The sequence below is a fragment of the Piliocolobus tephrosceles genome, chromosome 6, assembly GCF_002776525.5.
Source record: "Piliocolobus tephrosceles isolate RC106 chromosome 6, ASM277652v3, whole genome shotgun sequence".
Lineage (NCBI taxonomy): Eukaryota > Metazoa > Chordata > Mammalia > Primates > Cercopithecidae > Piliocolobus > Piliocolobus tephrosceles.
In genome coordinates, this window is record NC_045439.1 from 152,629,731 (window position 1) to 152,644,411 (window position 14,681).

The following is a 14,681-nucleotide window of genomic DNA, read 5'->3' on the forward strand; positions in this document are numbered from 1 at the left end:
CAATGCCAGTGATAATCTGAGCCATCGTGTGGTAACTGCATGTCATGAATTATAGTTTATGACTCATCTTCTTCACTTATCTACCCAACAAACATGTTCAAATGAGTCACCTCATTTTTTCTTTCATACCAATATGATCTCTCTCACAATTGCGTACCCAATTACTATACTTCTTAGTGTTCTTCATAGGAATTCAATATATGGTTTCTGAAGCATTTAATATAAATAGCTAAAAAAACTCTCACAATCATATTCAGCGACAAGACAACTTGTTGAAGTAAAACAATTTCCTAAAAGAACAAGAAATGCAGCCTAATCTTGCTTATGTTAATTACATTTAATGTCTATGCTATTCATTCTTATACCCAACAAATATCTTTAAACACTTTCTATGTACCAGGTAAACAAACAAGAACTGGCCATATAGTAATAAGGAGGTGTGTAGGTTATTCCATTTGCCCTCCCAAGACCCATCCTTCATCCTCTGCCCCAAGGGCTGATCTCTGTAAATTGCATTAAAAAGCTCCCTTACTGTCTAACTTTGTGTGGGATTCAGTCAGCGGGAAGCACTGGTAGGAGATGGTAGGGTAGATGAAGAAGAGATGAGTCTATTTCTTCACCTGTGATTTCGCTTTCTTGGTGCACTATTGTGATGGTGGCTGTATTCCCTCTATTACTAGAGCTCCTATTGACTGACCCCATTTTCTATTACTCCAGCCTCTGAAAAGATCTAATGATACCATTTTCTCTCCCTGCTTATTCAGACCTATTGGTGCTATTGCTTTCCTAGTGTTGCTAGTTTCTGGAAATCTGAACATTCCTGATAATTCCTTAAAGTTTCCCACAGCTCTATAAAAAGTCCCTTCATTCAGTATCTTTCAAATCTGTCTCCTGCCACTAGGTTGACTGGTACAACAGAACTGGACATTCTTTGCTTTCCTGAAACTGACAATATACTAGAGAATACAGACATTTAATAAATTATTATCAGAAAGTGTAAGGTGCTATGGGACCAGACAAAAGAGTATCTTACCCAGCCTGTGATAACTAAAGTTTGTTGTGTGAGATGTTAATGATTATACATCTGAAAGTAGAGAGGCAAGTATGTGTTTATTTATGTTTTGGCAAATAGGGTCCTCTGTGTCTTTGCATCAAAAAGTCTGTGACCGGCCGGGCGCGGTGGCTCAAGCCTGTAATCCCAGCACTTTGGGAGGCCGAGACGGGTGGATCACGAGGTCAGGAGATTGAGACCATCCTGGCTAACCCGGTGAAACCCCGTCTCTACTAAAAAATACAAAAAACTAGCCGGGCGAGGTGGCGGGCGCCTGTAGTCCCAGCTACTCGGGAGGCTGAGGCGGGAGAATGGCCTAAACCTGGGAGGCGGAGGTTGCAGTGAGCTGAGATCCGGCCACTGCACTCCAGCCTGGGCGACAGAGCGAGACTCCGTCTCAAAAAAAAAAAAAAAAAAAAAAAAAAAAGTCTGTGACCTAAAACATTAAAAAGAAAAAATGTGCAATGTATATTATCTATGAGGATAAGGTAAATTTTGCCTAATTCAATTTTACAGTTAATTCTCCTTTACAGTTTGCCTAATTCAATTTTACAGTTAATTCTCTCCTAACACCCCTTAGAAGCCACTTCTACACATGCTTGCTAGGTTGCTGTCCATACAAACTGCAAGACTCTTTAGTCCCTGAGATAACTCAGCGATGTCTAAAGTCTCAGTGGTTTGCAACAACAAAGGTTTACTTTTGTATAAACGCTAAACACAATAAAATTTTAATCTATCTGGTTCCACCAAAAATGCAAAGCCAATGAATAGAAATCTTATTGATGAAATGAAAGCTCAGAGAGAAAGCAATTGTAATTAAAATGTTTAGTCAAATTCTAACATATTACTATAATTGCAATAAAATTTTCAAAGTTTAAATTCTCTTTTTATAGGCTGGTTTTTTAAGTTCTTCTTGCAAATTGCTCTACTTCAGAGGAAAATGGGTTTTCCATTTAAATAAAGTAATTTATTCAACTATTCCTGTTGCCATTGAGTTGCCACTTAGAATTTAGTTTGTTGGACTTTTGAATACATCTAATTACTCAGAAATAGCAGCTGAGTAGAGAAGGCTAAAGAGAGAATGAATAGAGAAGGCTATTCATGAGCTTTTACCAGAGCCATGAGATATTGCTATGAATGATTGCAGGCTATATATGTTCTATGATGAAAAAAAAATGACAGATGGGCATGATGTTCATGATGCTTCCAATATTTTCAAAGCTGTAGCCGACCAGTTTCAAATGATTGATTTAGAGTCCAGAACATTTATATGTTTGGACAATATTTGAGGAATAAAAATAGGTGTAACATTGGGCCTGATGTCATCATATTTTAAGCTCATTTTACAGAGAAGTTCTTGATGAAGAGAATCAGTGGTTGAATATGTATGTATGTATTCCCTACTTTTCTTGCAAAATGTTCTTTTCCAATGAGATTCTCAAAGGAAGCCTTTTTTTTTTTTTCTTTTTTAATGGATTATTATTACAGTTCTAGAAATCCAGAATGTGAGAGCATATGCCATTTCTTTTTAAAAATTGCCGGGTAGACAGTTTTATGATGCTGAAATTTATAATCCAGCTTGAATGTCAGGAAACCTGGGTTCTAGTCCCAGTTCTGCCACTAACATCCTGTGCAGCCAAGCACTAATTAACTGATATATCTGTGTTTCTGTTCTTTCATTTGTAAATTGAAAAGAAAATATTTTCTTCAAACTACTTCACAGGAATATTAGGAAAAACAAAACAAAACTTGTTAAAGTACTTGTAGCTTTTCAAAAAAAAAGGATGATCTGTAAATCTAACTTATGATTACACAACACTACACATCCCACCAGACCTCAGACATCTCAAATCAGATGAACGGTGAGTGAAATTATTTAAAAAGACTCTGGAAAAAAAACTTTTCAGGTAGGAATACTGAAAATATCAATTTATCATTTTAAAATACTCTAAAGTTATTCTACAATGCAATATTATAGAAAAGACATCTGGCAATGGACATTGGAATTGGATGCAGAAAGTCTTATATTCAATACACTAAGTGACAATGAAATTCAAAAAGATCTTCATCATCCATCTCCAAACTATCGAGACACCTTAACAGCAGAATGTATAGGACTCTGGCTATAATTGGGGGAAGAAAGTGAAGGAAAGAAAGTTAATGATTATTTTAGAGACCAGATTGGTGGAGGGTGATGTCCTTAAAAAACAAGAAATTGGTAGAAGAATGAATTGGGGTGACAAGAGCAGGAATGTGCATGCTAAGATAATGCCCTTAGTTTTGAATGTGTTGGAGAGGCAGGTGTCCGGTGTTGTTTAAGTTATATCACAGTCATATTTTGGAGGTGCTTTACCATGTTAGCTAGAATTTAGAGACCCTAATATGTTTGATAAAGACTTCAGAGAATCTATCTTCTTTACTATACAGTAGTTAAACAGAATGAGATAAATCTATATGGAGTGGTACTACAGAATAATGTCCTAGATATATGTGGAAAAACAAAGTACATAACAGTGAATATAGTATGCTCCCTTTGGTGAAAAATAAAAGTGATATATGCTTATATATTCATAAACTCATCCTGGAAAGATACAGAAAAATGGGTAATGTGCTGCCTCACAGGAAGAGACCTGGGAGACTGAAGTTCTAAGAAGGGAAAAAGGCTAATTTTATTCCTTACTCTGAAATCTACATTGTCTGATATGTATATAGCCACTCCAGCTTTCTTTTGAGTAGTATTTGCATAGTATTTACCTTTTTTTCTATCTTTTTACTTTTAATCTGCCTGTGTCTTGATATTTAAAGTGAGTTTCTTATAGACAGGGTATGGTTGGGACTTGCTTTCTTGTCCAGTGTTTCAATATGAATTTTAAATGTTGAGATATTTACATTTAATGGGATTATTGATATTGTTGGGTTTAAATCTATCATCTTGATATTTGTTTTTTGTCTCATTTTTTCTTCCTCTTTTTTCTGACTTGTTTTAGGCTATTTTTTTATGATTCCAAATAAATCTTTTTGATTTTGATATAGTTACATATAAATGTCCTTTTTGAGTATTTTCATTTGTATTTACTTATTTTTGAGACAGGGTCTTGCTCTGTCTTCCAGGCTGGAGTTCAGTGGCACAATCTCGGCTCACTGCAACCTCCGCCTCCCGGGTTCAAGCAGTTCTGCCTGCCTCAGCCTCCTGAGTAGCCTGGTTTACAGGCACATGCCAACATGCCTGGCTAATTTTTGTATTTTTAGTAGAGATGGGGTTTACCCATGTTGGCCAGGCTGGTCTTGAACTCGTGACTTCAGGTGATCCACCCACTTCGGCCTCCCAAAGTACTGGGATTACAGGCATGAGCCACCACGCCCGGCCCTTTTTCAGTATTTTTATACGATTCCATATATAATCTTTCCTTTATCTCCTTTATGACTTATTAATGATAACCCATTGTTTTTTAATTTTCAATGTTTGCTTCAGAATTTGCATATGACAGGTGCTATGATCAGTGTATTTACATATATTTAATCCTCATCTAATTAGGAGGCATAAGTAACCCTATTGTACAGATGAAGAAAAATCATCTTGCTGAAATTACAAGTTAATGTCTCAGAAACAGAATTCAAACTCAGATTTGTCTAACTTCAAAATGTACTTTGTAGTACTAGGGATATACTGGAATAACCCTTCAGCCTTTTATATAGTCAATTGTCTGTAAAAAGGACACAGGCCAAACAATGAACTGTTAACATATTTTACATTATTGAGTATATACATGGAGACTGTAAGGAGGTAACAGCTGTAAACATAATGAATTGACAGAACTTGAAAATAAAGTCAAGACTGTGGTCTCTGAAACTGAATAGAGTAAAACAGACGATGAAGAAATGAGCTATTTGCAGAGGTAATAACTTACCCTTAAGGTAAAGTTTCAAATATCTTTTTTTTTTTTTTTTGAGGCAGAGTCTTGCCTTGTCACCCAGGCTGGAGTGCTGTGGCACAACCATAGCTCACTGCAGCCTTGACCTCCCGAACTCAAGCAGTCCTCCCACTTCGCGCTCCCAAGTAGCTGGAACTATAGGCACATGCCACCACACGTGGCTAATATATTTATTTTTTTTTTTTGGTAGAGACAGGGTCTCACTGTGTTGCCCAGGCTGATCTCGAACTCCTAGGCTCAAGCAATCCTCCCAAAGTGGCCTTGGCCTCCCAAAGTGCTGGGATTATAGGCATAAGCCACCATTCCTGGCCTTAAAATATCTGATAACATTGGGTCCACATTTGCACCGAGCAGCTGGAGCCAAGTGACGAGTGAACAGTGGTTTGCCACAGTTCTCGCCATTTCAAATTGCCTTATACCAAGCCATTTCCCTCACTTATGTTATCTGCCTAGTTCCTAAAGCTTTTGAATTTGTTAGTCTCCATTATGGAATAAAGAAAGAGATTTCTAAAAGAGATAGAATGACTCTCAGGTCTATAATGTTTAGCAATTACCTCATGTATCAATCCATGTAATACAACACAACAATTTGAGTCTTTCAGAAAAAAAGAGTTGATCAGCTTAGAAGTACAGAAAAAGGAGATTCAAGAGGTCAGTGATGGTAATTCCCTTCCAAACATATCTTAGAATATTTAGTCAAAATAACAAGCTGTCCATTTTAATGGAATATATAATATAGTGGTTCAGAGCTAGACTGCCTAGGTTTGAATACTGGTACTGGCACTTACTAGCTTTAGGATTTTTGGCAGTCCATTTAACATCTTTGTGCACAGTTTCCTCATGTGCAAATGAGGATAACAAAGTATCCTACTTCATAAATTTGCTGAGGCATTTAAATGAGTGACTGGCCCATGGTAAGCTGTAATTATTAATATAAATATATCAGATACTCATATCCTGATGCCCTAAAATTTATGATCCAAATAATTACTTAATTCCTTTTTTCTTAAATCCTTACCAGGCAACTTCTGATGGCTTCCTGTATGGCATGACTTTAAGCAGAATGAATTTAAATCCTTTCAAGGTTTCTGAGGAGTAACCACCTGTAGCATTCTTGATTTGATTATCTGAGTCTTTATCAATCAGTATATCGAGATGTGCTGCCAAGGAAGCAGAATTCAGTGACAGCTTGCAACTTTTATTACCAGCAACAGTGTTTGGCTATGGAGAGTTTTTCTTAAGTAAACTGGCAAAGAACGGAGGTTTTCTGAGGCTGATTTTCTGTTCACCTATTTTGCTGGCCCTACAAACTAATCCAAAGTCACTCATATGCAAGTCTCGGACTGTAGGAAGTGAGCTCACAATGCCTTTGAAAAGTGAATCTTGAGCAATTCATTTTAATATATTGCAAAAAGAAATACTTTAGACTGCATTGATCAAAAAAAAAAAGTCTTTTAATTTATTGACATTTACTGGGCTGAAGTTACCTTTACACTATCCATGTGGAAAATTATGAATGTAGGGGTCTTGGTAAACCTACTGTTCTTAAAATTTGAGCAAATTACATGTAGGTAAATAACTACTACCAGTTAAAAATGTTTCCTCTATTAACTTATAGTAAAAACACTTAGCTAGGATTCAATATCAGTATGTTAGTATGCTCAAGATTAGAGTATTTGTTTGGAAGTAAATTAAGGCATTTCCTTAAAAATAGTATTGTTTATAATTTAGACTTCCACAATTTTAGGTTGGTTCTCCTTCAAGTACTATTCTAAGTTTGAATTAACTCTTTATTCTATATTTCTTACTCCAGCAGGGCGCTCCAAATGTTCCCACATCTCCTATGATTTTGTGAGAGTCACTGTCTTGCTCTGGCAGCCTTACAGGTGTTCCAATCAGATCTCCCCTCGAAAGCACCTGCTGCAGAGAGCGCAGCTGACGGACAGCCTTCAGCTGCCACACCTTTGGATCCACTGTGGCGTTCATGACAAGCCACACTTCCCCTGGCTGCTTCCGGGCTTCGACTGAGCAGGTACTAGAACCTGGCCTTTCCTGTCTGCAAAGATTTAGCTGGCACCACTAGCAGCATGCCTCTTTAGTCACAGAATCCCACCTAGCAGGGTATCCACAAGAAAACTTACTTTATAGTAAAGGAGGTACAGGTAGGCCATGACCATGGGGTCTAATTGTTTTATCATATACTGTACTATTTAGGTGAAGTTGGCCTCATAGAGTACTGGAAAAGCCTACTTAAGTCACAGCTAAATCAGCAGCTCAGAGACAATAATCTGCAAGGATGGCATGACATCTCTCAGTATTTAGTATAGGCACTAATCAGAGATTTCTACATGACACTGTGTCTCTAGTAGGACAAATACATGGATCTAGGGACCAAAAGGTGAAATCACAAATGGCTGTATTTACAGTCACTCCTAACAACGCACTGGAGAACACTGCTTCACCTCCCCCAACTCTGGGTTGAGTAGAATTACAGGTTTTCTCTCTTGCAACAGGGTAGAGCGGGCATCCATTGAACTGTAAGTTATGTACAGTATGACACTTTTGGCTCTTTGCAGCCAGGGGCCAGCAAGCAAAGATGATTGATTAGTATGAGGAGGTAAGGCCACCTTTACACCTTGGGGACAAGGAGAAATACACATGTGGAACTCAGATGATCCACTTGGGTGCATCTTGGTATGCCCTTACCTAATTCTAACTGTGAATGGACACAAACTGCAGTCACGGACTGAGAAGAGTATGACGACAAAAGCCCAAGACCACTTAGGAGTGAAGTTTAGGTCATGCCACCAAGTAAGTCAACAGGATCTGCTGAAGTGAGAGCTGAGAGTAAGGGGAATATAGAGTGGATAGTGGAGGACAGGGTAAGTACTAGCGTGGTCCCAGACCACCTGCGATGAGAGTTTGTCCTATTAACTTCCCTTCCCTAAGTTTATCCTAGAGAGGTTTACAGAAATCATGAAGCGACACCATGAACGTTATTATGAACTGACTTACAGTCTCCATCTACTGCACTTTTGGATTCACCACTGAGTTTGTACCAGACTAAGTTTTTCCTGCACTGCTCTCAGACACTGACTGAGCATGGCAGAGATACTAGAACTGGGCAATTCCTGACCAATTTGGAATTCCTCTAATGAACAACTTTGGCTTAGGATTCCCCATTGACCTGGCTGAGTCTCTCAGAATGACACTGCAAACAGGTTCTTTCAACCTATTCTTCCTTCCCATTCTTTTTCAGATTTCCACGCCCCTACATTCCAATCGGAGTCTCCCTGCCTTCTCTTGCTGGTCTCCCTTTGTCCTTCACAGGCATTTTCTCTAATCTCCTGCACATGTAACCCCGTCTTGGCATCTGCTTCTCAGAAACCTGTAGCTGACAAACTGGGTGTTGTTTTTAAATTTCGGCAAAAGAAAATGACACCCACAACGGTGACTAGAATGAATTAAGAAAGATTCTCAATGGGAAAAGTTAGAGCATAGCCGAATCTCTAGTTTTTAACAAGTTTTTCAGGGATCAATAATTGCTCTGGTTTTGCTCAGTTAGCTACGAAAAAAAACAAACAAACTTCAAAAATATTTATGAATCTAAGAATAACTTTGATGCCTGGGTCAAGACCAATCAGATATCTGTTAATTTCAGAAATACCATATGTCTATTGAACCAGAATGAATCGAACCTACCATTTTTATGGTGGCCTTGATAGGACATTCAAGCACAGAGCCTTGTATGGTAATTCTGAGAGAAAGGCACTAATGTGAGGAAATATAAAAAGTTTTAATAAAGCACATGTTGCAGTGTTACATTAGGCAACCGGAAACATTCGTTAATTTAAAGAATTCTGGCAGAAAGCTTTAAAAGGAGGAAATAGGTGCTCAGAGAAATTTTGTTCAAGGGGTAAAAAGGACCTGGAGAAGAGATACTTAATACAAGGTGCTAGGAAGAATCCAGGGGGGAAAGCAACACCATCAAGCTAATAACTGGGTGACCTTGGAGAATGACCTCAACATATTTCCTAACATACAGTTTCATGCCAGGATATACACACTGTATATAACATACAGTTTAATCCTCACTGTTTGTTGAGGATGTCTTACAATGAAGCCTACAGAGCGCAGAGAGAAACAAAATACAATTCTAAAGATATAGTCTTAGGAAGGTAACCTTTGAATCTTCTCTCTTTATCCCTCTTGGGAAGTGGCAAGGAAAAGATACCCCTTGGTGGAAAAGATATCCATTGGCATCTTCGGGAGTGCCTATTTTATCAAAATCACTCATCATGTTCATTACTGCTATTTCACACAATCTCCTGAAAAATGATGTCAAGCAGCCACAGTAACCTGCCTGGTTTTGAAATTTCTCATTTTGGTTTTCCATGACCCTGGATAACCTGGCCTCATCCTATTTATTCAACTTATTTTTCCTTCTTTCCCATATACCTTCCAAACTAGTCAAGCTAGTCTACCCACTGTTGTTCAACGCGCTACTCTTATTCTTGCCTTGCTGTCTTTGTTTGGATGTTCCACCCATTCCGGTTCAATTCTGCTCATCTTTCAAGTCCCATCCTCATTCCAGGCATTACCCTGTGGGTTTGACTCAGGGGGCTCTTGCCATATGCATTACATAACTTGTTACTTTCAAAAGATGTTCTCTTGGATTACTGCTGTAGGATTTATTAAAAAATTATTTTAGGCAGATAGAGAGGAAAAGGGGTCCTTGGAAAGTTTTTGTCTCTTTTAAAACAGCTCCAGAAGTGTTTCTCCTCTAGCAGGAAAGCCCCCGCTCTCAGAGCCCAGCTGTCAACCTTTGATATGCAAATACAAGCCATTAGAAACTAGGTCCACACAAACATGGCGATAGCCACCTTGTCCTCTTGGCCTTGCCCCTACATGTGCCTGGCAACATGGCCACCCCCACATATCCCCACGTTTGTAGAACATCAAGGCGACCTGCATTGGCATATTAAAAGGCTAGTGTGGGAGAGCCAGGTTTCTCCGTGGGCTACGGGAATGACATGCCTGATCAAACCAATCCCCTGAGCGCTATGCAAATCAGACACCGCCTCCTCCAGCCTCCTCATACAACCGGCTGTTAACGCGGTACTTGGGGTTTCCTCTCTAGGCTTTGGAGCCCACCTCCCTGTGTCTCTACAGCGGGGCGTCTTCCTTCTTTCTCGCCCATTAAATTCTCCACTCCTTAAAACCACTCCATGTGTGTCTGTGTCATTTTATCCAATTCGGCCTGAGATGAGAGCCCTGGTGTTCTTCCACTCATCGGAGCTGTATCATTAAAAGTGTGTGTTTCATGTATTTATCTCCCCCAAATAGACTGCAAACTTCTTAAATACTTGGCTCATTTGGTAAATATTCATAATTGCAAAATCTTAAAGCTGCATGATTCAAGATGGCGAAACTGATATGTAGACAGTCACCCATACTATTAGAGTTGAGAACATCAAAATAAAATTGAATGCTTACTATGTACCTGGCATAATTTTAAGTTCCCTACATATATTAACTTACTTAATTCATGCCTTTGGCATCATCCTTCATGACTTTCTTTCTCTTATAGCCCAAATCTAATCTGATTCTATTGGCTCTATCTTCAAAATAGAGCTGGAATCCACTTACTTCTCACCAAATTCACCATGCCTATTCTAGGCTCCGCCCTCTACTGGAACACTGTAACAGGTTCCTAATAGATGTATTCTCAACACTGCAATCCTTTTAAAATTTTAAGTCACACCTCTTCAAAAGTCTGTAATGACCTACAAGACTCTATATAATCCTTCCCCTCCATCACCTTAACTTCCTCTCCACTGCTCTCTGCTTTGCTCAATCTGCTTCAGCAACACTGATCTGCCTTAGTCTTCCACAAACACACAACGCACCTAGAACCTTTGATTTTTTTTTTTCTTGTCTGGAGCACACCCCAATCATATACACAGCTAATTCTCCTTATTTAAGTTGGCTCAACTCTCACTTTATCGATAAGGCCTATATAGACACTATTTAATTCTGTAATTTGTTTCTCCACCTCTCTCCTGACTCTCCCTCCACGCTGCCCTTTCTAACAGCACTTCTCACTCTTCATCATACGATTTACCTTTAAGCTATATATTGTCTGTTCTCTCCATCCCCATTTAAGCTCTATGCCGGGAAAGCCGGGTTTTTGTTTTATTTACGGTTGTATCCACAGAGTCTAAAACAGTGCCTGGTACACGAAAGGCACTCAATACATACTTGGCAAATAACTTAGAAGCTAGATTTTCTTTCTGCAAGGCCATTACTCTTTGGTGAAGAGCCCGGCCTGGCCTTGTCAAATACACAAGCTTGACCAAGAGCCAAAGCCATGGAGGGCCTAGAGGTGGTGGGCGTGGCTAACCCCAGATTTAAAAATTACCTCAGCACCTGGGGATCTCAGTTTCACATCTGGACACAGGTTTGGAAGACTGAGGAGATGTACGTTAAAAAGCAAAAGTGTACAGTTGTTTCTGCGGGAGATGGGGGAAGATGGGCAAATTTCTTCTGCGCTTGCATGTCCATAAGTGTATCAATTTGCAGCATTTGGGACGCTAAAGCCCCTCTTACCAAAACAAATCCAGCGCCACCGGGCTTGGGCTCTGCAACACGGAGCTTGCCCTTCCCCCGGCAGCTTCAGTGCCCTCACTTAGGTGGTTAGGCCGTGCCTAAACATCATTCTTTCCTGGGCTGAAGTGCTCCTGTCACAGGGTCAACGTGCCAACGTGCCGCACCCTCCGCGCTCAGGTGTCCCGCAGGCAGCCGCGGGGCCGGCAGCACCCATCCGCGGACAGGCGGCGGAGCGAACACCCGGGCGAGGCCCCGCGGTGCGTCACGCGAGCTGCGGCGGCGACCTCCTGGCTCCCGCCCCCGCACGCGCCCGCCGCACGCACGCGCACTGCGCCCAGCATGAGGGTCGCGGCTCTGATCAGGTAATGCGGTCCTGGAGCCGCCTCCTTCTTCCCAGGCCAACCTCTCGTCCCTTCCAGCCGCCCCTAGCGCCGAAAGAGTGGGTGTCTCTGCCTGAGCTGCGTGTTGGGGGTGCCGCGGCTCCTCCGAGCCACAGGAAGAGGCGGAGCCTTCGGTATTGCCGGCCCGCTTGTACCTCGGTCCTGGGCTGGCGCGCTTCCTCCCCGTCCGTCCCTGCCTCTCTGGTCTTCCAGCCCTCAAACTTGGATTCCCATTGGATTCAACTGGGAAATTAAAAAAAACAAAAACTGACGCCTAGGCCTCACCGCCAGAGGGATTGGTTTAATTACTTCTGTGCGGGCCGGCGTCTGATTTTTTTTTCAAGCTCTAATGAGCCGTGAAGTTTGGAGCCACTACCTTGTTCCGCCAACTCAGTTAATAACCCTCGCCCTTTCCCCCTCGCTTTCTTCATCCTCTTCTGTAGTTCCCTTTGGTCAGCTGGGTCCGCCGTAGCCTGGGCTTTCTTCCTAGTTGTAACTGGTTCCGCCCCTCCCGAGAAGTCCACCCCTCCCTCGTCTTCACAGATGCGGATTGCTTATGACATGTGTGTGTGTCTGCCTTTGGGCACTCAAGTACAGAGATCTCTCTTCGTGATAGAGACCGAATTGTACTAGTCTTATGCTAGATCCAGTTGCTGTTGCTTCGGACTCTCATCATTGCTTTAGAGTGAGCTTACCCTATACTCCGTATTCCAAAAGGAGTTTAATATCTGTAGTAACCAAATCATAAATTTCAGTGTCTAAGTAAATCCTATGACTGACAAACCAAACCTGCTTAAATATTTCCATACTCAATCTATAAACTGAGGCGGAAGGGAACACACTAGCAACGTTAAAAAGTTAGTTTAGACTACTTTAAATATTTGTTTCATGAGATTTTGACCTGTAGAGTGTCTTAGATACAGTACAACGATGTGTTTGCTTTTGTAATCCAATTGAAGATTTCGTAAACGTTTTCGTTAAGTCCCTTAGGTAATTGATACTGGCTGGTTAAGCATTGACCTATTAAGGACTTGATATGACATTTCAAACCTACTACAGTGTCTGAAATATTCCAGTTCCCTTTCCTTCAGTGTCATTTTTAGGAGACTAGACCATAATGTCACAATAATTATTGTTTTTCAGTAAATGTCCTCTGTAAAATGAATGATTAGGCTTTAACCATTGTGTCTCATTTTAAGAATTAAAAGTACCCCAGGAAGTGAATAATTGAAATTTACATCGTTTTTCAAAAGTTTAATGATTAAAGTAAAGCACAACAACCAAAGACTTAGAAGTGTTAGAAGGGAGGAGAGAAAATTGGTAGAGTCAGTTACACTAAATAACCTGTAATGTACATATGTTGCTTTATAATAAAAAAAAAAATTTTGCTAAAAAAAGCAATGTTAGAAAATTCTTGCTAAAGTGTAAGAGCTGTAAGGACATATGCTGTAAGTATGAATACATAAGCACTTACCTATATGCTTATGATATAGATGCCTGTGTATTCTACATATATGCATTATATATAATTATGTATTATAAGTGAATAAATGAAACTGGGATTCTTACATAGCTTTATAAGAACATTATTTTCCTTTTTTAATTAATTTTTTATTATACTTTAAGTTCTGGGTTACATGTGCAGAACGTGCATTTTTTTACATAGGTATACACGTGCCGTGGTAGTTTGCTGCATCCATCAACCCATCACATTAGGTATTTCTCCTAACGTTAGTCCTCCCCTAGCCCCCAAACCCCCACAGGCCCCAGTGTGTGATGTTCCCCTCCCTGTGTCCATGTGCTCTCATGGAACATTATTTTTCTAATAAATGAGTCTTTGAATTTTATAATTGAATGTTATTTTGAGGATTATCCAGGTAGACCATTCACTCATTTTTCTATGAAGTATGCAAACCTAAGCACATTTAATAACTTAGTGTCCCAGAATTGGAAACTAAAATAGATCTGTAAGACCTCTCCTATAACATACATGTGTACTTAATGGAGTTCTAAGAGGACAGTAAGGTACTCTGCATTTCCCAAGCTTGTCTAATACTCAAAACCTTTTTTTAGAGTAATTGGTTAGTATTTTGTTGGACACCAGTGTTTCGCAGAACACAGTTTGGTAAATACTACTTAAAACCATGTTTGACATGTTAGCGTATTTCAAAATGAATTGTAAGACTCAGTTCTGATTCTGGATGCATACCCTTCAGTCTTTAATATCTGAAACAATTAGTCATATCTTTTTATCCTGGGGAAACACAGCAGTAAGCTTTGATACGGGAAGCTGTGGAAGACCTACTTACAGGGATACGGAATCTGAAGAGAGGAAGAATGGACTTTTTAAAACTTCACTTTGGCCCTTGCACTCTCCTTCCACTTGAGAAGTTTTGGAATGAGAGTTGTTATTGATGGGAGGGTGGAAGAGGCAGAAAATGTTGAAAACTAAGATAAAAGGCAACAGGGCCAGTTTCTGGGGTCCTCAGTTTCTTGAGCTATGAAGAGGTCTAAACATTGCCTGAGGGCACATTTGCAGACCTTAAGCAAATATTGGAAAGAAGGGAAACAGGAGGAAAAGAAATATAAAAAGGAGAGAGGCAATGAGAAATGATAGTGGGAATTAGGAGAATATTAAACCACAATGGCATATAGATTACCATTCAGCCATATTATAGATGAGCTGCTACTAGTCTTTACTAAGTGGTA

General features: G+C 40.0%; 1 protein-coding gene and 1 long non-coding RNA gene across 4 annotated transcripts in view; one reads left to right on the top strand and one right to left on the bottom strand.

Annotated features, from left to right (window-relative positions):
• LOC111554590 overlaps positions 1-11,894 on the bottom strand; it is a 308,769-nt gene extending 296,875 nt beyond the window's left edge. Inside the window, exon 1 of the long non-coding RNA XR_002735282.3 lies at positions 11,593-11,894. This is a non-coding gene — a long non-coding RNA (uncharacterized LOC111554590). The remainder of the gene's footprint in view (positions 1-11,592) is intronic.
• Positions 11,759-14,681, top strand: part of DPH6 (diphthamine biosynthesis 6) — a 344,518-nt gene continuing 341,595 nt past the window's right edge. Inside the window, exon 1 of one of the 3 annotated variants that reach the window (XM_023230227.3) lies at positions 11,759-11,954. In XM_023230227.3, the coding sequence (XP_023085995.1) occupies positions 11,932-11,954 (23 nt within the window). In that variant the 5' untranslated portion in view covers positions 11,759-11,931. The remainder of the gene's footprint in view (positions 11,955-14,681) is intronic. The other 2 variants (XM_023230224.3, XM_023230226.2) reach the window with 2 other exon arrangements.